Source organism: Hoplias malabaricus, chromosome 2 (assembly GCF_029633855.1).
Source record: "Hoplias malabaricus isolate fHopMal1 chromosome 2, fHopMal1.hap1, whole genome shotgun sequence".
NCBI classification, from domain to species: Eukaryota; Metazoa; Chordata; class Actinopteri; order Characiformes; family Erythrinidae; genus Hoplias; species Hoplias malabaricus.
In genome coordinates, this window is record NC_089801.1 from 59,930,266 (window position 1) to 59,956,691 (window position 26,426).

At 41.3% G+C, this 26,426-nt stretch overlaps 1 protein-coding gene across 1 annotated transcript; it reads right to left on the reverse strand.

Annotated features, from left to right (window-relative positions):
- Positions 1-4,775: 4,775 nt before the first annotated feature.
- LOC136687678 (CMRF35-like molecule 6) lies at positions 4,776-10,099 on the reverse strand. Its single transcript, XM_066662198.1, has 7 exons — positions 10,015-10,099; positions 8,031-8,369; positions 7,856-7,936; positions 6,929-7,006; positions 5,630-5,737; positions 5,510-5,550; positions 4,776-5,413 (listed from the first exon to the last, which is right to left on the reverse strand). The coding sequence occupies exons 1-7, from the start codon at positions 10,052-10,054 to the stop codon at positions 5,069-5,071; spliced, it is 1,032 nt and encodes a 343-aa protein (XP_066518295.1). The 5' UTR covers positions 10,055-10,099; the 3' UTR covers positions 4,776-5,068.
- Between the last annotated feature and the right edge of the window lie 16,327 nt (positions 10,100-26,426).

Genomic DNA, 26,426 nt, shown 5'->3' on the forward strand with positions numbered 1-26,426 from the left:
AAGTGCCAAAGGAAGAAAGATTTTGAATACCTCTGGTCTAGAGCCTGGTATCACTGTGTTCAGAGCAGGAACACACCCTGGACAGGACGGAATTTCACCAATCCTGATATTAATTACCTCTCCTGATATTTACCTTTACATTGCACTGGTAATATGTAATGTAGCATGAACAGGGGTGGGTTTGAACCAGGAACCCTTTATGTAAGAGCAGAATGTTAACTGCAAACAAGCTGTTTGTTAATGGACACAAGTGCAGAACAAACTTAACTAAAGATTAACAAAAAGGTGCCAATAAGGTGTTGGTGTGGACCAAGAGAGAGAAAAAAAAACAAGAATCTGAGAACTGCGCTGCCTGAGATTAGAACTGATGAACTCCTGACTTAGAGGCTAGTGAAATCCCACTCTACCACCAGAGCAGTGTGACACAGGACTAAACACGGAAACCAAGTGTAGCGTATTACTAGAAAATAGTAATGACTTAGCTAGTTTCCAATATTTAAATACCAGCCCTAAATATCAAAGGTAAGTATCTGGGGTTAATTAATAAGAAATATAAAATAATACTGTGGACCAACCAGAAAAACCTAGGATCATCTACGGAGCCAAGGACAACACCACGCAAGAGACGACACTGCACCACTGCTCTGAGAGTTGGAGGTTAGCCTCCTTTTAATAAAAAGGTAAGTAAAATATTATAAAATAAAACAGGCAGGATATTCAATATGAATAATATGTCTTATATTACTGCTATTACTTTATATATCAGATTACTGTATATGTATCAATATTTATCTACTACTACCCAGGTAGGAAAATGTATATCAATAAGTATATATATATATATATTTATCTTAATATCAAAATATCCCTTTCTTTGGTTTAAATCACCAGATACCAAAAATAAATTAACAAATACTTCTTAATTAGATTTTGTATATGCACAAATTAAATTCAGTCACAATCAATACAGTGTATATCAAATTATATGACAATAGTATAAGGTTTCCCTTTTTTCCTGTGTGTATATATGAGTAATTAATGTCGGTTTTTTCACAGGTGGCAGTTGGAATTGAGTATGTGCAAAAGGTCCAGTCTGTGGAAAAGTACGTGTTTCTCCTACAGCTCCGGAGAGGAGTGAAAGTTCAGCAACACTGAAAAGAAGGGGGTTTCACAGAGCAGAGTTGCACTTGTGGACAGCTTCCAGGGTCGGAATCCAGGGAGGCTCGCCATCACACGTAGAAAAGGGGGGTCCAATTTTAAATCTATCCAAACACCTGATCTATAATAGGTCAACACAATAATTCACATTCAACTACACATACTCACAACATCTGTACCTTCTTTACCAATTAATTGAACATATTTACAATATTTGGGATTTATGTACAGAGAAAATAAAGATAAACGCACTCCTTGGCACACAGGGGGTAACCCTCGTTTATCGCAGGCTCACAAAGGCCTGCCTGTGGTTACACGGCTGAAAAATCCCCAATAAACACAACACTACACACTCCCAGTCTCTACAAATCCAACTCTTAAGCTTTGTCTCATTCATATGGGTTATAGCTAAATAATTTTACATGGTTATATTGACACGTTTAAGCACACGCAATGAAAATACATGGTTAGCGTAGCATAGTCGGCTAGCGCCGTAATTACTAAATTAACTCACCGATGCAAAACTCAGTGTTTCCCAGATAATAACGCTCCTCTTCGCCACGGAGGGCTTCCCAGCTCCACCAGCTCGGTGATTTAGTTTAAAGAGGGTTTACCTGCTAACACTGCAGTTCTTTTTACTACATAAACTATTTGTCTATCTTTCTCTCTTTCTTCTGCAGATGTCTTCTGCTCACGACGGATGCTCGACCCAAAAAGAAGAACTGGGCCCAGATCAGTAGAATTACCCGCGCTTATCAACGTAATCAATCACCTTATTGGCTGTAGCGTGTGACGTACTACTAAAAAAATTTAATATTCTCAAAAATATATAAAACGATTATTTTTTAAGTGAATAAAGTTTCTTTTCCTCACATATTTGTGTCTTTATTTATTTATAATGTTTTCAAAGCTTCTTGTTCAATTTCAGCTTTAGTCTAGCTCAAGTATTCCTCATAAATGAGTTATTTTGTTCTATTTATTACCTATTTTTTATTACTAATTAGTCATTACTAATTCGAATAGGCTGCATCTAAATTTTGTGCCCTTTTAATAATAAAATATTCTTTTAATAAGTCAGGCTTTTATAATCTGGGTTACACAAGGCTATCAGGGGAAGACCGAATGGCTCAAAAGACAACTTAGAATGAGGCTTCCCAAGCTAAAGATGAAAAAGAAGCCAAAATGCCAAACATTTGTTAAAAGAAGAAAAAGTATAAACTTAGAGACCTGAGGAAAAACACATTTTATACAAAGATGACCCAAAGACTCAGAAAGAATAAGAGGGAAATGGATTAATCAAAAGACTCCACAGGGAAGAACCTGCTTGTGTGGTACTCTTGAAAAGAGAAACCCCAACAGTAAGCACTGAAGTGTGGCTTGGCCTCCAGCAGGAACAGGCGCTGCTGATTTTTCCTAATAAAGGTGTGGTGGCTCCATATCTCCCTCTGTTGGCTCGGGGTGGCCTAGTGGGCAACAAGGCACCTGTCTGAACCTTTACAGTATAATTCAGAATGAATTGTTCCATTTGTAATGGCAAGCTCTCAACAAGGCAGGCCCCAGTCATGACACCACCACCACCACCATGTTTCACATGTGCCATAATGTTTTATGGTGGAAAGTACTGTTACTTCCTCTGAACTAAACAAATCAAGTTCTCATCTGTCAATCAAATATTTTTCCAACTGATTTCTGGCTTGTCCATTTCAGCCTTAAACTTGGGTTACACTAAATGATTATCAGCCCAGTTTTAACCCTGGTTTCCTGTTGGGCTGAGTCTGCTGAATCTTAGTTTTGCTGCAGACTTAGATTTTTTTTTTCCTCCAAATTGTGTTTCAGACCAGTCACAGCACATCAAACATGTTTGATATTTTTCAACACGGCTCTGGATGTAGTCACTCACCAACTCAAATCTCAACAAGTCCTGTCAACTGCCAATAAGGACAGAGCACAGAAAGTAAACACAGGCATGTGCATTGGAGCTCTAAATGACATTACATAGTTCTGGATGCACATGTCCCCAAATAAGTTTTACAGTGAGCCACAAAACACACTGTTAGCTTTTATTCCCAGTCTGTTCATAATCTGTCCAAACATTAAAAGTTGTGTTGTGTCTCCAAGGCTTTAGCCAACTCTAGACAGGCAGCAATGTTCCGATTGGAAAACAGTGGTCCTTTCCTTGCAGCAATGTCATCTTCTCAAAAATGTGAAAAATACCTTTATTTGCTCAGAAGATGCAATTTTTCGTAGTGGCCTCGACGCCCTGGAGAACCCAAAGTTTTTTGACCATTTGCAATTCTTTGATTCTTCACAAAGAGAAAAGATATCAAAGTAGATGTGAGGACACAATTGTCAGGATTGAAAATCAGGTTAATTACAGTAAAATTGTTGATCATTATCATAAAAAATAAACATAAATGTAAATACATAAACCTAAATGTGTGTTATTGTCTGAGTACAACGTTCGATAAAATGTGTACACACACACACACACATATATACACTAGTGAACACACTCATGTGTAGCGGTGGGCAGCGTCCCCAGCACCCAGTGAGTGATTTGGAGGTTAGGTACCTTGCCCAAGGGCACCTCAGCCATGGATTGAGGGAGGGCCTCAGCACTGTTCCATCACTTCCCCCACCCCCAGATTTATGGGACTGAACAGATGACTGTCCACACCCATGGCTGCCCCCCGTCTGGTTAAAACACATATACATTAAGTCATATTGAAAACATTTTTCACAATACAGTGATGTAAAATATTATTTTTTTATCTGTCAAATGAAATCATTATATTCACAACATGTCTTAGAAAATTAGATTAAAATAGACTTATTACATTGTTTTAACTAAGAGTCATAGAGCACTGAAATACAGAAGGTAATATATCCATTTACTGTGGTAAAGAGAAACCCTTAACATTTGTATCTCCCAGACACATCCAGCTTAGACACAAGGGTGAGTATAGACCCCATATGTACACAACACTCACAGGCTACACTTTGCCTGAATGTCAAATCAAGTAAAACATGAGTACAATCATATGCCTTTAATGAGTGCTGAATTAATCTGACTTTAAAGCTTTAATTCAGAAGGACCACATATATCCATAACCTTTAAAAGACTAATAAAAAAACTGAATTGTAAATAATATACATTCTGATAGATATTTAATTACAGTCTTCTGAATGTATCACACTGGACAAAATATGGATTTGCAATTATGAAGTAATTCTAGCAACAAAATATTTTGTTGTTTCATTTTTCCATCAGTTAAAACTATATTTAACTTAAAAATATGACTCACTAAAATAATAAAAATATAACATGATTTCACTAATTGTATTAAATTATTAAATCACTTTCAAAATATTCTCTAGTTTTAAAAACACCTGTGAAAAAAATATTTTGGACATCAAAAAATAAATTTGTTTTCTTAAAATTACTTTGAAGGATTGTCTAAATGTTTATTTATAATTTTTACATATAATTTACATATTTAATTGCCTGAAGAACGATGTACTGGTATTTCAACTGATATAAGGCACAAGGTTTTTTTTTTCTATTTTTAATTAACTTAAAAATATACATTACACATTATCAGAAGCATATAGTTAAAATATACAAATGATGGTGTACAATACAAAAATAATGATGCTAGGGGGACATACATACATTTTTCAGCATGTCTTTTCATACAGTGATGAGCTAGACCCAAACATCACGTGCCATGGCTCACGTGGTTCACGTACCAATAATAGAAATACAGGCGTTGTGAAAGCAGAAGTGAGTGAAATCACAGAACTGCATTGTTCCTGACATTTTTTTTTACATCTGTTCTGAACATGAAGCCTAGCTCCAATAGCCAACGTTAGCTTAAGTGTTAGTTTCAATCCAGTCAGCTGAGAGCTGTTATAACAAGTAAATGGGATTATATATAACTTGTTTTCCAGATGAATATGTATCTTCATTCTTCAGCGCAGGATTAATATCTGGGTTGTTTATGAAATACATCTCACTGTACTGGTGTTCTGGGCCTTGGCTCTGCAGGTCTGTACTGGGGTGTGTATGGCTGGCTCCCAGTGTGTTATCTAGGTCCACATCTGTTACTGTAGAGTACACAGTGGTGATTGTTGGATGAGAGTTATGTCTTTGGTCAGTGGTGGAGGTGTTCCTTGAGTGTTCTGCTGGGCACTGATGGGTTGTGATGGAGTTGTTAACGTCAGTAGCCTGTATCTCCTCGTATAACGGGACGTCCTGAAAATATGAACCAGTAGAATTTTCTGATTATGCACCTAAAATAATAATTATATATAAAAAAAAGGATGTAACCAAAAAAAAATCTTTACCAACCTCTGTGTTTCTCACTGAGTTTGACCGACCTGAGACTAGAGCTGAGGAGAAAAACATGGTTTCTGAGAAGTTTCTTGATAGAATTTTTAATAAACACTTGACTATTTGCTTGTTATGTACCTCTCGTATCTTTTGAAGCCCTGCTTCTTAAGGCACAGTACAGTCCTGATATAACGATCAGTACCAGGAGGACCCCACACAAAGCCCCTCCAGCTGTGGGGAGGGAACCTGAGAACATTAATGTGTGAAAAGTCAGAATAAAACACAAAAAGGTGTAACACATTGGATCTTCATTTTTGAATTTAATTTGCATTTCTGGACGTCATTTGAAAAATCCATGTTCTCTGGTGACACTGTGGCACAGCAGGTAGTGTCACAGTCACACAGCTCCATAGATCTGGAGGTTGTGGGTCTGAGTCCTGCTCCGGGTGACTGTCTGTGAGGAGTGTGGCGTGTTCTCCCTGTGTCTGTGTGGGTTTCCTCCGGGTGTTCCGGATTCCTCGCATGGTCCAAAAACACACGTTGGTAGGTGGACTGGTGATTCAAAAGTGTCCATAGGTGTGAATGTGCGAGTGTGTGTCACCCTGTGAAGAACTGGCGCCCCCTCCAGGGTGTGTTCCTGCCTTGCACCCAGTGATTCCAGGTAGGCTCTGGACCCACCACCTGAACTGGAAAAGGGTTACAGACAATGAAAGAATGATTGAAATATGTTCTCTAATATTAACATATGAAGAAATAAAGAGGCATTTTCTGTTTCTTCTAGGCTTGTGTTTAAAGAAGAATTTTGTTTTCTGAATATGTACAGTCAATTAAAATCTTTATAATTAACATATTAGCATTTTTTGCTTTGTTTAGCTTTTGATTTACTTTATGTTTGAGCCCATCGACCCACACACTGTGAAACAAGACCACACAGTTTACTGTGGCCTCAGAAATCATGGAATAAAATGAACCTGCTCCGCTTCTGACATCAAGTAAGAAACTTTAGAACAGAAAGTGGGCGTTATGAACAGGGCGGTGTAGACTGGGGGAGAACACTGCTGTGGGGCTCGTGGGGTTTGGACCAAAGCAGGACACAGACGGTTCATTAAGAAACAGAACTGTGTTCCGCTGTGGAGAAGAGGGGTCTGTGTCCACTTTAATGTGTACAGATTAATGGTGTTTCATACCAGAGTATGATCTACTGTGTGTCTCCCCTCTGTAGTGCACTGTGAAGGTCAGGAAAAACACACAGAAGCCACATCCTATTTTTATTATTTTATTACTTGTACATTTAGTGCTCAATCTGTTTGCTCGTCTTTTCTCTGGTTTCTTTTAAGTCTGGGACTCAGTCTGTCTTTGTGTGTGTCCCCGTATGTGTGTGATGGTGTGTGTAAGTGTGTTTGAAGGGAATTGTGGGTAATGTGGTTTACTTCAGACCTGAGCTTGCTGACGGCTGGGGGTCTGTCAGCTTACTGCTGTTTCCTGTTGTGTTAGTCACTGCTGCAGTGGAGTTCCCTGTTCATAACACACACACACACACACACACACACACACACACATATACAACGATTAGCCATAACATTAAAACTATCTCCTTGTATACACTCAGTTCCCACTTTATCATGTCCCCTGATCACAGGAGCACTTTGTAGTTCTACAATTACAGACTGTATTCCTGTTGATCTGCATACTTTGTGTGTCCCCTTTCACCCTTTTCTTTAATGGTCTGGACCCCCACAGGACAGGTGTGATGTGGTGGTGGATCATTCTCAGCGCTGCAGTGACACTGACATGAACTCAGGTGGTGGTGGTGTGTTAGTGTGTGTTTGCTGCTACACACAAGACTGTGGGGCCTAATTGTTAGAGACCGGGCTTAGTACCGGAAGGCTTCCATGGCTAAAGTGCCCTTGAGCAAGGCATGAACCCCAAAATGCTACCCGGGCGCCAGGGATGGCTGCCCGCTGCTCTGGGTGACACAGCAGCCATGAAAGATGCCTCCCATCACGCTAACTAAAAGTCTGCTTTTGGCTGGCTCAAGCTTAGTGATGGCTCAAGTGTGTAGCGGTAGCACTTATGTTAGAACAACTGACAGCTGAGCTGAGCATTCCCGGAGCATAAACATTCATGTGTCCCACTCTGCCACAATCAGACTGTACCATTCAGTAAGAAGAGAGAGGCTTGATATGACAATATGATAAATAATGATAAATAATTAGAGAAAAATATTATAGCAAATCACAACCATGTTTCATTTGCTTATTTTAACAGATGGAATTATATGTTTAATTATAAATGCCTACATGAGGCAATACTATTAAAATAATATTAATAGCCCTCAAAGGGCTCACATACAACCTCACTAACCTGGGGTTGTATGTGTGGAGACTGTGGAGGAGACTGTGGTAGAGACTGTGGTGGTTTGGGGTCTTTGTGGAGGTCGTGGAGCTGATGGAGATAAACAGATTAACCCTTTAGGATCCCAGCAGTGAACTCAGATTATAAAACCATACACAGAACAGCTCATTTAAACACAACACACCTTTATTCACAGTCAGATGGACCAGAGTAAACGGGTCTTGTCCTATTCTCTCAATTCCACAGCCGTAGGGTCCTGTGTCCTCTATTCTGAGGTCTTTGATGGTCACTACAATCAGTCTCTGTATCTTTTTGTCATTCAGAGAGAGTCTTCCTTCACGTCTCCAGGAGTCCTCCCCATTAGTTTGTAGAAGTGTGGTACAGTTTTTATAAACTCCTTTACAGAAATACTTGATGTAAGTTTCATATCCTTTAGTGTAAGGACAGTGGATGACCGCAGCACTGCCCTCTGTTCCAGTCTCTTTGACCTCGTCATGTATCATACCACCACCACCGCTCACAACTGTCACAACAAAGAGAAAACAGAGCATCTCTCTTCAGTCACAGAGCTTTCATGAAACACTAACAAATTTACACATCGTTAAGTTAAATCAAGTTGACAGGGGTCTGCTGGAGTTCCCTGCCCCCTGTGAATTGAATTGAAATCTTTATTTCCTCTAACAGAAATCTGTAGTGATTACTCCAGATCAGCTCAGTGGTGAGGTGTTTAAGACTGTTTGTGTTTCTCCACCTCTTTCAGGATATATCTCAGTGGTGTAACTCAGTGCATGTGGAACGTTTACCATCTCCACACTGACTGTGGTCTTCAGACTGATCAAAGATCAACAGCTCCTTCTGGATGAAGATAAAGGGAGAATGTGAAGTAGAAAATGTCACCAGTGTCTGTTCAGTAATAACCCCACACAGCAGCCTGGTCTCAGCATCAATTTGTACATATTTGTCACGGTTAAAGGGATGATGGAGGCATATGGAGACTTCTCCTCTGCTTCTGCCCTCTGCTTCACGGAGACCTGGCTGAACGAGCTGATCCCGGACAGTGCACTGGACGTACCGGGCTTCCAGCTACTGAGAGCGGACAGAGACGTGGAACGTAGCGGGAAGAGTAGGGGAGGAGGAATCTGCTTCTACATCAACGAGCGCTGGTGTAGAGACACTACAGTATTGTTAACATCATGCTCTCCTCATCTGGAGTCTCTCTTCATTAACTGTCGGCCGTTTTACTCTCCCAGAGAATTCAGTTCCTTCATTCTGGCCGGCGTGTACATTAGGCCGAGCGCGTGCACCAGCGACGCGCAGAGACAACTGGCCGAACAGATAATGGAACTAGAGAGTGATCATCCAGACTCGCTGCTGATCATTCTGGGGGACTTTAACAGCGCTAACCTCACGAAGGAGATGCCCAAATACAGGCAACATATCGCGTGCGCTACACGTGAAGGCAACACACTAGACAAATGCTACACAAGCACCAAGAATGCCTATCGCGCTGTTGCGCGCGCGTATGTGGGGGGGGGGGGTTAAATATTGTGTGACAATATTTAACTAAAACAGCCTTCTCAGGATGCGTACAATGTGTATTAATTATAGTTCATCACTTTGTTGATTTAAAGGTTAGTTTGATGGGTTCAGAGAGTTATAAATGAGTGTTAACACTGCCTCTTAAACACAACACTAACCTTTACTCTAACCCTAGCTCTAACTCTAATAATATCCCTGACATGACCCCTACTTCCAATACTACCCATAATCACAACCATGATTGTTATTGGCCTTATTTCAGCTGGAAACGTTAAGAAAACAAACAAAAAAGCCAGAAACGCTGAGCCACACGGCACATAGTGGTAGCTCTGGAAAGTATCTGTGTATTAAAGCTGTAAAGTCCAAGTTTTTTTTTTTTTGTGATTTATATGAGGCAAGGATTTATGGCTGAAGTTTCAGGAGTCAGATGTTAAAATGTACATCCATGAACAGTGAACTATAGTTAGTACACATTGTACGAATCATTTCACGCTAACATATATAAAATATAGTCAGATATGTACAAATTCACTGTCAGACCAGGGGGCTACACTAGACCAGGTGGAAGCATCAGGATCAGAGTCACTCATCACTGACCAGCCTTAAACAACAGAAAGTTAGCATCTTACCAGTGAGTAGAGTACACACCGTGACGAGAGAGGTCTTCATCGCTGGGAATTCAAGCTCACTGCAATCTGAGATTCTCCAGAGCTTCCTCAAACGTCCTCTCAGTGCGGAAGTCCAGCAGAAATTGCTGCTCTGATGTGTTTACAGATCTTCTTTTCAGTCGCCTTCTGCCCTGAAGAGCGCTGAACTGTAACGCCGGGAGAACTCATGTACACCACTGAAGATAAACTGAGGATGATGACTGTGCTGTAGCTCAGCTCTGCCTCTGACCAGAGAAACTTAAGCCTGGTGTGTCTGTTTGAGCATGTATTTAGTGCTTTGTGGGGACTGCACTTTCACTATATGTTAAAAACCTGAACATTTAGTAGTTATAAAGATGTGTGGGGGCATTTTCCACAGATATTTAAATTTACATAAGAATATTAGAGATCAGAGCTTATGGTTTGGCTGAGGTTAGCCCTGGGTTATACCCAATGGTTATGGTTGTGTTTGTACAGTCCCAGTAAAGATAGGAATACAAATGTGGGAAAGTGTGTGTGTAAGTGGGCGTGTGTTTAGTTGAAACAGGATGTGGTTCTTGTGCCACTTTGCCCTGTGAGTTATCCTGGCTCATTACAGCACGGACAATTGTACAGTTAAAAGAGCAGTCAGTTGGTTTCAAAACAACAAAACAATAAAAAAAAATGTGTGTGCGGCTGCTGTCTGAGGTGACAGGCCAGAGCCCAGCAAAGGGACCAAACCCTGCCTTCATTTCACACCTGTGCGGAGACTGGGCTAGTGCCACAGGCACTGATTGTACCACACTTTAGCCGCAGTTTCAGCAGTTTCATCAGTTTCATTCACAGTAGCTTTTCCACTGTTATGATGAATTTGTCATGTTTGGTTTCTCATGTTGTGCTCCCCAATGTTTTTTTTCTTCTTTTATTAGTAACACTTCTCCAGGGAATTTGTTCTTGTCCATTTTCTAAGATTGTGTTTTTCTTAGCATTGTCAGATATCAAGATTTCTTTGTTACCTTTGTTTTTTTAGGTGTTAGGTGGTCATGTGACTGCAGCTCACAGGTGCATCCTTAAAGCCATGCTATTTAAAGCTCCAGGGGTGGCCATGTTTGGTACAGAGTTACTCAGTCATCGTCCAGGCCACTAGGTGTCAGTATAACATCTGTTTAACAACAACAACAAGAAGAAGAAGAATCATTGGAAAAAGTAACTGACAGCATCTTTAATATGCTCAAGAGAGAGGAAGGCAAATCAGAGAGAGGATCATTTATGTCTGAACACACAATCCCCCTACAGGCAACAGTGCCTGGGGGCAGTAGTCTAAACTTCACACAGTTTATTTTTCAACCTCAGTGAACTCACTAGATACACGCCAATTACTGCTAATTATAGACTTCATGAGCTGACCTCAGAGTGTAGGAGGACATAGCAGAAACAAACCTCTGCACACATGTCTCTGCAGAGCTGTGAATTGCCAGGAAACTAGTTTGACACCTCTGCAAGAATCGAAAGTCCAAAAAGGTGGACTGAAAACAAGAGGTGTTGTAGTAGGGCATATATAATCAGAGACCTGTGTGGGGTATATCACCATCATTAGCTGGCAAGAAAAAACATCTTTATTTGCTCAGTGTTTGTGTAGTTGCCTTGAGGCCTGGAGAACCCAAAAAAACGTGTAATGACCATTTGCAATTCTCTGATTCTTCACAGGAGAAAAAAAGATACAATTACAGCAACATCAGCAGATACAATCCCTTAGGGAATCCTATCAGCTCCACTCTATCAGTCATCAAGGATATTTATGTTTTCCTTTGTTTATAAGAGAGCAGTGCAGGTCCATAGAAGATGATTTCATAAAAATGTAAAACAAATAAAAAACACCACTTTGTGACACAGAAATGCATTTCTTGAAGGATATTTATTCAAAATATATGTGAGGACATCATTTCCAAGTTAAAAAGTCATTAATTGTCATTTACAGTCAGTGTTTGGATCATTATTATAAAAAGTGTAAACATAAATGTAAAAACCTAAAGCTAAATATCTGTTATTTGTCAGTGTACCATGTTGAATAAAACATGTCTTCTGGATTTAACCCCTCTGTGGCACTGAATACACACACAGGCACAGTAGTAGGATGAACACAACGCTGTGTACCGGTGGGCAGTGTCCCTGGCGCCCAGGGAGCAGTTGGGGGTTAGGTGCCTTGCTCAAGGGCACCTCAGCCATAGATTGAGGGAAGACCTCAGCTCTTCTCCCACTCCCAATTACCATGGGATTGAACAGGTGACATTCCAGACCCACGGCTGCCCTTACAATATTTTTTTAACTAAGAGTCATGGAGCACTGAAATACAGAAGGTAATATATCCATTTACTGTGGTAAAGAGAAACCCTTAACATGTTTGTATCTCCCAGACACATCAGCCTTAGACGCTGTGAGACACAAGGGTGAGTATAGACCCCATATGTACACAACACTCACAGGCTACACTTTGCTTGAATGTCAAATCAAGTAAAACATGAGTACAATCATAAGCCTTTAATGAGTGCTGAATTAATCTGACCTTAATCCTTAAAAGGCTAAATCACACAGAACAATGATATAAACAACTGAATTTTAAATATATTACATTGTTAGATCTTTAATTACAGTTTTCCGAATGTATCACATTGGACAAAACATGCATTTTCAAAAATGAAGTGATTCCAACTGTTTGTCATTTCATTTTTGCTTCAGTTAAAACTACATTTTAACTTAATTATACAGGTATATGACTATTTCATTCATTTTAATAAATTATATATTTTTCTCAGTTTTCTTTTATTTAATTTTCAAAATGTTTTTACTTTTATAAACTGTGAAAATCCTTTAGATATAACACAAATAAATTTGGTTCCTTAAAATTACTTTGAAGCATTGTTTAAAAGTTTATTTATAAATGTTGCTTTGAAAAACAGATTGAATTGCTCAGAGATTAATATGATAATGTACAGGAGTTAATATTTCAACTGGTGTAATGCCCTGCTGCTATGAAATGTAACTAAAAAAGTAATGCATGCACTTCACTCATGATCCAACAGGGGGCCCTAAGCACTTTTCCCAAGAGGAGTTACAGTTTTTTCAGCAAGTCTTTTCATATGTTGATGAAGTGCAAACATCACACACCATGTTTTATACAAAACGTGTTTTAGGAATAACACTAACACAACATTAGAAATCCCAGCGATGTGAAAGCAGAAGTGAGTGAAATCACAGAGCTGCATTTTTCTGGACATTTTTTTTTACATCTGTTCTGAACTTCAAGCTCCAATAGCCCACATTAGCTTAAGTGTCAGCAGAGAGCTGAAGAGCAGTTATAACAAGTAAATGGGATTATATATAACTTCTTTTTCAGATGAATAGGTATCTTTATTTTCCAGTGAAGGATTATTTTCTTTGTTTTTTATGAAATGGACCTCACTGTAGTGGTGTTCTGGGCCTTGGTTCTGTAGGTCTGTACTGGAGTGTGTATGACTGGCCCCCAGTGTGTTATCCAGGTCCACATCTGTTCCTGTAGAGTACACAGTGGTGATTGTTGGATGAGAGTTATGTCTTTGGTCAGTGGTGGAGGTGTTCCTTGAGTGTTCTGCTGGGGACTGATGGGTTGTGATGGAGTTGTTAACGTCAGTAGCCTGTATCTCCTCGTATAACGGGACGTCCTGAAAATATGAACCAGTAGAATTTTCTGATTATGCACCTAAAATAATAATAATATATAAAAGAATATATAACCAAAAAAATCTTTACCAACCTCTGTGTTCCTCACTGAGTTTGACCGACCTGAGACTAGAGCTGAGGAGAAAAAACATGGTTTCTGAAAAATGTCTACATAGAATTTCTAATAAACACTTGAATATTTATTTGTTACGTACTTCTCCCATCTTTCGGAGCCCTCCTTCTTAAGGCACAGTACAGTCCTGATATAATGATCAGTACCAGGAGGACCCCACACAAAGCCCCTCCAAGTGTGTAGAGGGAACCTGAGAACATTATTGTGTGAAAAGTCAGAATAAAACACAAAAAGGTGTAACACATTGGATCTTCATTTTTGAAATTCATTTGAATTTTTGGACGTCATTTAAAAAACTCCACCTGCACTTTTTACTATGTTTTAAGAAACTGACCAATAGAAATGGTTCAAAATTACATCCAAAAATATATTCTCTAATATTAACTTATAAATATTACTGGACACAGTGAGTCGTTCACTGATTTCATTATTAAAAGGGACATATTATGAAAACAAAATCACTTATTCATTGAATGTACAAATGAACCAATGAGAACCTGCGGTGACAAATGTAACACACACCATTTCTAAGGTCTGGGAAGTTCCCTACACCCATTTGTCCTTCACTTTAAATCATGATGATCCTAAGTGACATTTACTGAATGTCCTGGATGCAGTCACATGACCGCTTGTGAATTTGTGAAAGTGTGACCTCATTTACAGAATGACGGTGTGATTGGTGAGGACTGAGAGACCAGAGAAATGCTAAAACCATATTTTTGTTTTTGAAAGGTGTATTCCAACCTTTTTCAAAATTCCAATGCTTTAGTGGTCTGTGTCACATAAATCCTATTCTAATCCCATTTCAAGTACAAATCGTTGAAATATAACTTAACAAATAGTCGCTATGATATTTATGCCACACTGGGATTTTAACCCCAAAATAACTACAGAATACAACAAGAAATGTGGACAAAATGGGTTCAGTGTGTCTTTGGTCTGTTTTATATTTCTCACAAGTTGGCTTCTTGGTGGGCGGCACGGTGGCGCAGCAGGTAGTGTCGCAGTCACACAGCTCCAGGGGCCTGGAGGTTGTGGGTTCGATTCCCGCTCCGGGTGACTGTCTGTGAGGAGTTGGTGTGTTCTCCCCGTGTCCGCGTGGGTTTCCTCCGGGTGCTCCGGTTTCCTCCCACAGTCCAAAAACACACGTTGCTGGTGGATTGGCGACTCGAAAGTGTCCGTAGGTATGAGTGTGTGAGTGAATGTGTGTGTGTCTGTGTTGCCCTGTGAAGGACTGGCGTCCCCTCCAGGGTGTATTCCCGCCTTGCGCCCAATGATCTGGACCCCCCGCGACCCTAAAATTGGATAATGGACAGATAATGGATGGATGGATGGATGGCTTCTTGGTGACTTCTGGTCTCTTAAGGGTTAATGTGTGAATCTGGAGCCCACCAACCCACACACTGTGAAACAAGACCCAGTCAGTTTACTATGTGTTGCCTAAGTCTGAAAACATAAGATAAAACAAGACGTTCTGATTCTGCTCCACATCTGACGTCAAGTGCAGAGTCTTTAGAATCACCCCGCCCCCTCGTCTGAGTCTGTCCAATCACAGCATGGTACCTGTGACATGGTTAAATGCAGCAAAACTGACAAATTGAGTGTGGAAAAATAAGAGCGCTGAGTAAAATTGGAGAAAAGGAGAAGAACGGAGAAGAAATAGAACTGAACAAAAATGGCTTAAAACTAGAGCTTCTGCTCCTTACTCCTCACTGCTGTGTGCTCAGGGTCGGGGTGAACAGCAAGCGGCTCACTATCATTTAAAGGAACAGGTGCTGAAAGCGTGCATTCTGAACAGGGCTATTTAGACAGGGGGGAGAACACTGCTCTGGGGTTTGCACCAAAGCAGGTCACAGATGTTTCATTAAGAACTGTGTTGCTCTGAGGAGAAGAGGAGGGTGTGTAATCTGCTGTGTCTCAAACCACTCCTAACATGTAGAAGCCACATCCTATTGATATTATTAATTTTATGCACCAAAATAGTCTTCTACACTTTGTGCTCAGCTGGGCCTCTGAGTCAGTGTGTGTTTGAAGGGCATTGTGGGAAATGTGGTTCAGACCTGAGTCTGAGGACGACTGGGGGCCAATCTGTCGACTGCTGTTTCCTGTTGTGTTAGTCACTGCTGCAGTGGCGTTCCCTGTTCATAACACACACACACACACACACACACACACACACACACACACACACAGAGACACAAACTCACAGACAAGTACACTGCACTTACCAATACACATACACAGATCAGTCATAACATTAAATCCATGACCTTGTATCCACACTCAATGTCCTTTCAGTCTGTTGCTCTGCATTGTTCGCCAACTTTCACCCCATTTTTTTAATGGCCTGCAGATCAGGTGTGATGTGGTGGTGGATCATTCTCAGTCCAGCAGTGACACTGACGTGGTGGTGGTGTGTTAATGTGTGTTGTGCTTGTGCAAGAGGATCAGACACAGCAGTGCTGGAGCAGGAATTTTTAAACCCCTCAGTGTCACTGCTGGACTGAGAATAGTCCACCGACCAAAAACATCCAGCCGACAGCGTCCTGTGTCACTGATGAAGGACTAGAGGACGACCAACACACACTGTGCAGCGACAGATGAGCTACTGTCTCTGACTTTACATCTACAAGGTGGACCAACGAGGGAGAAGTGTCTCACAGAGTGGACAGTGAGTGGACACAAGGTTTAAAAACTCCACTTTGAGTGGAGACTGTGGTGGTGTTGAATATTTGTGGAAGAGTTGTAGCTAATGTACGGAATCAGTTTAACCCTTTAGGATCCCAGCAGTGAATCAATTGTATTGAACCTTAAACTGAAAGTTTAATTTTACAGAAAAAACTTTAGTCACAGTCAGACGGACCAGAGTAAACGGGTATTGTCCTATTCTCTCAATTCCACAGCTGTAGGGTCCTGTGTCCTCCATCCTGAGGTCTGCCCTATGTTCCAATCTCTGTGACCTCCTCATGCAGCATCACTACTGCCACAACAAAGAGAAAACAAGGGCTCTCTCTTCATTCACAGAACGTCTGAAAATCACACATTAATTCGTAGTGAACTCTGGACTAGTTTCGCTGTAAGAGCTCATCAGTCTCTGTAGGCTGTTTCTCCTGCTCACTGTGGCTGCTCACACATTTCTCCTGGTTCCTACATCATCTTCAACACCTGACCCCACCACTCTACAGGGGGCACTGGAGTCAAAGCATCACTCTTACTCAGTTTACCTCTGAGTGGTTTTAATCTTGTGGCTGACTGGATATATACGTAAAGACCCCTCACGTGACGACTGTTATGATTATTGATATGAATTTTATCAAAGCAGTAAAACTAAGCCTTTACAACTCAAATTATGTGTCAGTTACCTGGGGTTGGACGTGTGGAGACTGTGGTGGTTTGGGGTCTTTGTGGAGGTCGTGGAGCTGATGGAGATAAACAGATTAACCCTTTAGGATCCCAGCAGTGAACTCAGATCATAAAACCATACACAGAACAGTTCATTTAAACACAACACACCTTTATTCACAGTCAGACGGACCAGAGTAAACGGGTCTTGTCCTATTCTCTCAGTTCCACAGCCGTAGGGTCCTGTGTCCTCCATCCTGAGGTCTCTGATGGTCACTACAATCAGTCTCTGTTCCTTGTTGTCATTCAGAGAGAGTCTTCCTTCATGTCTCCAGGAGTCCTCCCCATTAGTTTGTAGAAGTGTGGTACAGTTTTTATAAACTCCTTTACAGAAATACTTGATGTAAGTTTCATATCCTTTAGTGTAAGGACAGAGGATGACCGCAGCACTGCCCTCTGTTCCAGTCTCTTTGACCTCGTCATGAATCATACCACCACCACCGCTCACAACTGTCACAACAAAGAGAAAACAGAGCATCTCTCTTCAGTCACAGAGCTTTCACCAAACACACACTACTCTACACTTCATTATTAGGATAAAGCATTTAACAGGATTAAAGAGGCAGTAGACTTCAACTGAAGATACTTAGCAGATAGATAGATAGATAGATAGATAGATAGATAGATAGATAGATAGAGTACACTTTACTGTATAAGGACAGTATAATATACAGCATACAGTGGAGTAACTGCACTCTCTCTAGACATGGACACAGTGCAGTGCTCTGTAGTAAATACTTGCAGTAAGTGTGGGCTATAAATAAATGAGACACTTTAATACACACACAGACTACAAGTGTAACACAGAGCTAAGCTGTAGGAACATACACAAATACATTAAATAAACTGTATAAGGGACACCTCAGATCCAAAGAACAGTGTGTGTGTGTCACAGTTTTGATCGGTTTATTGTCTTTCCTGCTCTGTACGGGGCGTCCCAAGAGAAAGGAGACAGATAAGAAAGTAATTGTATTCATTGTGTGTGTGTGTGTCCACTAGGGGCAGTGGACCCAGACCAGAGTAGAGTTGCAGGGCCTGGGGGATAATGTGGGTTCAGTGCCTTGTCCAAGGGCCCTCAGCCGTGGATGATGGAGGAGGACAGTGCTGTTCCTTCACTCCACGGCCCCCAGTTTTCCTCCCAGTCCTGGGAACTGAACCAGTCACCTTCCAGCTCTAATCCCTCTTCTCTAACCATTAGACCACGACTGCACCATAATACAGACCTTAGACTCTCTCTAAGAACATGTGGCGAGGTTAAGACTGTGTTTCCTCGTCTTTCAGGAAATATCTCAGTGGTGTAACTCAGTGCATGTGGAACGTTTACCATCTCCACACTGAGTGTGGTCTTCAGACTGATCAAAGATCAACAGCTCCTTCTGGATGAAGATAAAGTGAGAATGTGAAGTAGAAAACGTCACCAGTGTCAGTTCAGTAATGGCCCCCACAGCAGCCTGGTCTCTAATTATAGAGTTATTACTCTAATTGTAATTCCCCCCTTTGTTGATGCACAGGTTACTTGGAGATGTTTAGAGATGATAAATTACGCTTAATCCTTCCCCTAACTTTAACCTTAAACACAACACAAAACATAAAACTTACCTTTACTCCAACCCTAGTTCTATGTCTAATATTATCCCTGGCACGACTCTAATTCTAATACTACCTATAACCTATAACCTATACCTATAACTGTTCTTGGCCTTATTTCAGCTGCTTACATTAGAAAGACAGAAACTCTGAACCTCATGGCAGACTGACCCATTCACCATATTCTGACACACCCCTTTTCAAATGTTCACCTGTAACTCTGTGAATTATGTGTCTGTGTTAAATCTGTGATGTCTAAGTTTTGTTTGATTTTTGTGAAGAAAAGTGGACTAACAATGGTATTAAAAATGTAATGTTCATGGTTTTTCGAGGTTAGTGAGAAATAACTACGCTATTGAAAGTGTAAAGTCCATGTTTTTTGTGTGTTTTAAATAAAGAAACGGTTTATTTCAAAATGTAGCTGCATTTTTAATGTGGAACAGAAAATTTTAAAAAGAGGATGGGGAATAACACCAATATTAGCTTCTTAGAAATAAACATTTGAATACAACAACATTTAATGTGAAAGATTAAAAAAAAGGAAATGTGAGATCAGCCTCGACTAGTGACACATTTAACACTAGAAGTGCCGAGAGCAGGTTTGTAACGGAGCGCTGTGACTGACTTTACTGCTGCGTTGAAGGATGGAGGGAAATCACAGTTCAAAGCAGTGACTCTCTGTGTTTCCAGGTCTCAGTGGGAGACAATTGTGGTAGTGTTAAGGTGGAAATTAAAATTCATATGAAACTGGTGGATAAGCTCATTTTGTGGTACCTCCAACAGTAAAATGGTGCTCGCTCATTAATTTTTACCTCGGCATCTCCTCCCTTTCCTGGGCTTTTTGTTCATCTGAAGTGGAGACATTATCTCCTCCACCTCCACTGTGGCTCTCTGTCAGCTTTAACGCTCACTGGAGTTAGAGTCCAGAACATAGGTTTCTCATAGTAGTCTCTCAACAGAAAGTCAGCGTCTTACCTCATGCATCTCCATTGGGCTGGTCACAGGTACGTCACTTCCGGCTGACTACTCGCGTGCTTGATTTGAAATTGTTTGCTGTTTGTCGCTGTTTTAGTCCTCTAGACGTTTATTTACAATCTCTATTGCATATTCTTTGGCATTGCTTATCCTAGTGTGCTGTCTTCATCGTTCCTAACCCACCGTGCTTCTTAACTTCATTTTTTTCGTACATATTATTTCTCATTGTTTATTTTTCTCTCTTCATGGCGCCTGCCGAGGAACGAGCCCTTTCTGAGCTCGGCGCGGAGCTCGAGCAGCTCGGTCGCCGGATTCAGCGTCTCTTGGAGAAGCAGACGGAGCTCCAGCGGGAGAAGACGAGACTCGAGGCAGCCCGCGACGCCTCCTACGTGGCCGTCGCCTCTCCGGCTCCTCTGCCGCGGCGGTTTGCGGGGGGTACCCATCTACACGCCTGCACCGGGATGGGAGCGCCAGCGTGGGCGTGGGAAGCCGAGGCCGTCCTCCCCCTCCACCGCAGCCAGTCTTCACTTCTGCCAACCGGTTTGAGGTGCTCAGCTCCTGGCCTTCACCTGCTCCAGCGCCGAAGACTAAACAGGACGGTGTTCTTATTATTGGTGACTCAATAGTTAGACATTTAAAAGTGCCGGGGATAAAGAGTAATGCAACCGTGTCTTGTCTCCCAGGCGCACGTGTCCTGGACGTTGCCAGGCGTCTTCCGTCGGCGCTTCGGCAGCGCGAGGACTTCGGCACCGTCGTTCTCCACGTGGGAACGAACGACATCTCCGCCCGCCGCAGCGAGGTCCTGAAGGAGCACTACCGTTCGCTTCTGGATACCGCTCAGAAGAAGACGGATGCTAGGATCATCGTCTCTGGCCCCCTGCCCACCTACCGTCGAGGATGCGAGGCGTTTAGCAGGCTCTTCGGGCTCCACTCCTGGCTCCTGGATTGGTGCGGCACTGTCGGCGTGGACTACGTCGACAACTGGGAGTGCTTTCGTGAGCGTCCGGCCCTGTATCGTTGGGATGGGCTTCATCCGAGCCGTCTAGGATCCGTAGTTCTCTCTGAGAACATTGAGGTGGTTCTGCGCCGGAACTGACTGGTCATTCCCAGTCACATCAGTCAGGTAGGTGGAATGGATAGCGAGCAGGTAAGTAATATTAAAATTCCTAATGTTCCTCCTGACCATCTCTCTACTGCTAGTATGATGAGTAGCATGTCCATGTCACCCACTCTGATTAACGCTAATAAATTTTTCAGCATTGAGACTGTTTAGGGCTTTTAATTTTAATTAGGGCTTTTAAATATACGATCTCTAACATCCAAAGCACTCACTGTCTGTGATATTATTACTGATAACAAACTCTATGCATTATGTCTCTGTGAAACATGGGCTAAAGCCAATGAATACATTGCCCTAAATGAGTCCACTCCCCCTGGCTTCAGCTATTACAGTTGCCCACGAACATCTGGTCGTGGTGGTGGTGTAGCCACAATTTATGACCCTACCATTGACACAACACAAAAATCTAGTTATGATACTAAATCCTTTGAAGTACTTACTCTTAAAGTCACTGCATCAAAAAGGCAGCACTCGTTTATGCTCATCACAATCTATCGTCCTCCTGGCCCTTATACAGAATTTCTTTGTGAATTTGCTGATTTCCTCTCAAGTGTAGTTATCGTATCAGAAAAGGCCTTAATTGTTGGTGATTTCAATATTCACTTTGAGAAGGACCATGATCCACTTAAAATTGCATTTGAATCAATTTTGGATGCGCTAGGGTTCACTCAGAATGTTACTGGGCCCACTCATCAATGCAAACACACATTGGACCTAGTGTTAACACGGGGCATTGAGATAAAGAATCTATCCAATCTCTCGCTACATGAGACCATCTCTGATCACCATCTAATCACATATGAAATTGCGTTAAACTTTGATATTTGTCCACAACCACGCTATATTAGAAAGCGCACTATAACATCCTCAACAGTTAGTGATTTTATCAACAACCTTCCAGACCTTACCACCATTTCTTTTCCAACTCACCCAAATGACCTTGAGCTCATTACAAACAACCTACACCACTTATTGTGTACAAACCTAGATAGTGTTGCACCAGTCAAGACCAAACAATTTAGAGAGAAAAGGCTTGCTCCATGGTACAGTGACAGCACGCGTGCATTAAAACTGGCTGCTCGTAACCATGAACGTAAATGGAGACACACAAAACTAGAATGTTTCCGAATTGCATGGCAGCACAGCCTCACCGACTACAAACATGCCTTATCTAAAGCCAAATCACAGTACATCTCTTCCCTTATAGAACACAACAAAGACAACCCTAGATTCCTTTTTAGCACTGTATCAAATCTAATTGGAAACAAAAAGGAAATCAACCCCATTGTTCCCTCTGATTTCTGTAGCAATGACTTTATGAGGTTTTTTAATGATAAAATTGCTTGCATTCGCCTCAAAATCCAAAATCAGTCCAAAGTCACATCGGCTCTCGTAGATGAACCCCCTGCCAGCTCTGAGGTGCACTTAGACTACTTGAATTCTGTCGATGAAAATGACTTGCTTAGTTTAATTAGCTCATCTAAATCAACTACATGTTCACTGGATCCTGTACCAACACAATTATTTAAACAAATTTTACCTAAAGTCATTAGACCATTGCTCACAATAATAAACTCATCCCTCAACATTGGATATGTACCAAAACCTCTGAAACTAGCAGTAATCAAACCAATTATTAAAAAACCCAATCTTGACCCTCTTGTACTCGCAAACTACAGGCCAATATCAAACCTCCCTTTTATTGCTAAGATTCTAGAAAAAGTCGTGTCACAGCAGTTGTGCTCTTATCTACAAAACAATGACATTCATGACATTTTTCAATCTGGATTTAGACCAAATCACAGCACAGAAACGGCTCTAACAAGAGTAACTAATGACTTACTCCTTTCACATGATAAGGGCTATATCTCTATTCTGGTGCTGCTTGACCTTAGTGCAGCATTTGATACCATAGATCATGTGATGCTTCTTGATAGGCTGGAAAATCTGGTAGGAATAAAAGGATCTGCCCTCTCTTGGTTCAGATCTTATTTATCCGATCGTTACCAATTTGTTTATCTGAATAATAAATCCTCTAATCATACTTTAGTTAAATATGGTGTCCCACAAGGATTAGTGCTTGGCCCTGTATTGTTCACACTCTACATGCTGCCACTGGGTAGACTAATCCGTAAGCATGGGATTCAATTCCACTGTTATGCTGATGACACACAACTGTATATATCAGCCAAACCCAATGATGTTGCTTGTCTACGTAAAATAACAGAATGTCTAACTGAAATTAAAGACTGGATGATGCAAAGCTTTCTCATGTTAAATTCTGATAAAACTGAGGTCTTGTTACTAGGTACAGATACTCAGATACATTCACTCAGAAATGCTGCTATTAATCTTGATAATTCAACAGTAAAACACAATGCCATCATTAAAAACTTAGGTGTAGCCTTTGATTCGACTCTCACATTTGATACCCACATATCCAATACAGTCAAAACCGCCTTCTTCCACCTACGCAATATTGCCAAAATTCGGCATATTTTATCATTAAAAGATGCAGAGAAACTAGTGCATGCTTTTATAACTTCACGTCTAGACTACTGCAATGCGCTCCTGGCAGGGAGCTCGTGCAAAGCGTTACACAAGCTTCAGTTAGTTCAAAATGCAGCAGCCAGGGTGCTCACTAGAGCTAGAAAATTCGAACATATCACCCCAGTTCTCTCGTCCCTACACTGGCTACCTGTAAAATTTCGCATTGACTATAAAATACTCCTCTTAGCTTATAAATCTCTAAACAGTTTAGGCCCGCAGTATCTTACTGAACTTCTCATACCTTATCGCCCGTCACGTACACTTCGTTCACAGGATGCCCATCTACTCTTTGTTCCTCGCATTAAGAAAAACACAGCAGGAGGAAGAGCCTTTTCTCACAAAGCTCCTCAACTCTGGAATAGCCTTCCGGTTACTCTTCGGGGCTCAGACACACTCTCAATCTTTAAATCTAGATTAAAAACCTACCTTTTCAAACAAGCTTTTGGTTAATCACTCACCTTCAGGTTACTCCTTCTATATTGGTGTTCGGGCTGGTTTTCATATTATCACTGTTCTGTATTAATCCTGTCATATCACCATAGCTACAGCATTCTTAGTTAGCTTTGTAGTAACTGCCAACAACGCTGTCTGTCGCTGGGTTCTCTTGCCTGACCAGTGGAAGCTTTTTTCGCAGGACAAATTTCCCCGTTCTTTACCATGACCCTACTAACCTTTTGTATTTTTATTTGTTCCCTTTGTCTGGCTTTCTTTCTCCTGTCTCTCTCTCATGCTTTGAGATGTCCTGCTGCTCTCCAGGTTTTGCCCTGATCCAGCCCGTGTCCTGTACAAGATCCTGGCCTTGCTAAGACTCATACATCACTAATATCATCATCCTCACCATTTTCATTTCTGCTTCTCCATCATCACTAATATACTACATTTATATTACTATAACCCCTTCATCGGTCATTTCACTTTTACTTCTGTTCTCTATTGTGTCTCCGGTGTCGACCCGAGGAGGATGGGTTCCCCGTATGAGTCTTGGTTCCTTCCAAGGTTTCTTCCTCGTGTGCTGAGGGAGTTTTTCCTTGCCACTGTTGCCCCTGGCTTGCTCATAGGAGGCTTGGACCCGGATCTCTGTAAAGCTGCTTTGTGACGACTTTTTGTTGTGAAAAGCGCTATATAAATAAAATTTGATTGAATTAAAATTTGATTACCAGTGAGCAGAGTACACACCGTGACGAGAGAGGTCTTCATCACTGGGAATTCAAGCTCACTGCAATCTGAGATTATACAGAGCTTCCTCAAACATCCTCTCAGTGCAGAAATCCAGCAGAAATTGCTGCTCTGATGTGTTTACAGATTTTCTTTTCAGTCGCCTTCTGCCCTGAAGAGTTCTGAAATCTAATGCAGGGAGAACTCATGTACACCGCTGAAGATAAACTGAGGATGATGACTGTGCTGTAGCTCAACTCTACCTCTGACCAGAGAAACTCAAACCTGCTGTGTCTGTTTGAGCATGTATTTAGTCCTTTGTGGAGACTGTACCTTCACCCTTATATTGAAAACCTGAACATTTAGTAGCTTTAAAGATGTGTGGGGACATTTTCCACAGATATTTACATTTATATTAGAATATTAGAAAAAGTAAAAGATCAGAGCTGATGGTTTGCTGAAATGAATTGTGTTTGATTTAAAACTGAAGTGTTTGGACAGTCTCCACAAAGACTGAAATACCTGTGTGTGTGTGTGTGTGTGTGTGTGTGTGTGCGCGTATGTGTGTGTAAAGGTGTGTATTTTAAGATGAAACAGGATGTGGTTCTGGAGCCCATTTGGCCTCTGAGTTCACCTTGCTCATGACAGCACTGACAACTACACAGTTAAAGCAGCAATCAGTTAGTTTTACAACAACACAGCAACTTTCATCAGTCAGATATCAGTCGGTTTATCTCTGGTTATAGTTTGTCCTTGTCTTGAGTGAGCACCGCTGTGGTCAGTGGGGGCAGCCCAGAGCAGGGGTCCAGCAAAGGGAGAACACTGGAGTATCAGCCGCTTAACCAGAGCTTAAAAGTCTCGTTCAACTTGATTTGGAGAAACAGAGGAGGCAAAATGAAGATCCCCTCGCTCAGCTCTGACCAGTGTCTCCTCTCAGCAGTAAACTCCTGCTCAGGAGTGGAGGGAAATTTCGGGATGGAAGAGCAGGAGGTTATTCTGACTCAGTGAACGTATGAAGATAAAGTGAGAATGTGAAGTAGAATACGTCACCAGTGTCAGTTCAGTAATAACCCCCACAGCAGCCTGGTCTCAGGATCAATTTGTACATATTTAACTACATCAGCCTTCCCAAGACTCGTACAATGTGTACTAATTATAGATCACCCCTTTGTAGATGTGTAGTTTGATTTGATGGGTTCAGATTGTTATAAATGAGCCTTAACTCTAATTCTATCCCTGACACAATCCTAACTCTAATACTAACAGACTTTATAAATAAAGGTGCTACAGAATGTTCTTTGAGTGATGCCAGTGAAGAACCACTTTTAGTTCCAGAGAGAATCATTTTGCTGATACTTTTGAATGAAAATAAGAATCTGAAAATTGAGTGATGGGTTATTAAATATTTAAATGGTTATTCACAGTCACACATCTCTTAAACAAACAGTTCTTTATGGAACCTGAAGTGGTTCTTCTGTGTCATTGTATTTCTAAGTGTGTACCACATTAAGGACATGGCACACTGGCCTATAGCAATGAGTCTGAGTCAGAGGCAGAACCAATTAGAATCTTCATTTCAGTTTGGGGGCGGGGCACAGTGGGGCTGTTCAGTGAGAGGAGGGGGAGGCGGGACGGTCGCTGCTGCTGATGATCTGCATTTGAGTTAAGGTGTTATCTGTGTCACAGTTTAATTTGGGCACATTTCACACCAACACACTTCACAGTTCCCTGCTGAAGTAGTGTTGTGTGTTTAGCTCCGATGAGAGACGCAAGCAATAAACATATTGACAAATGAAA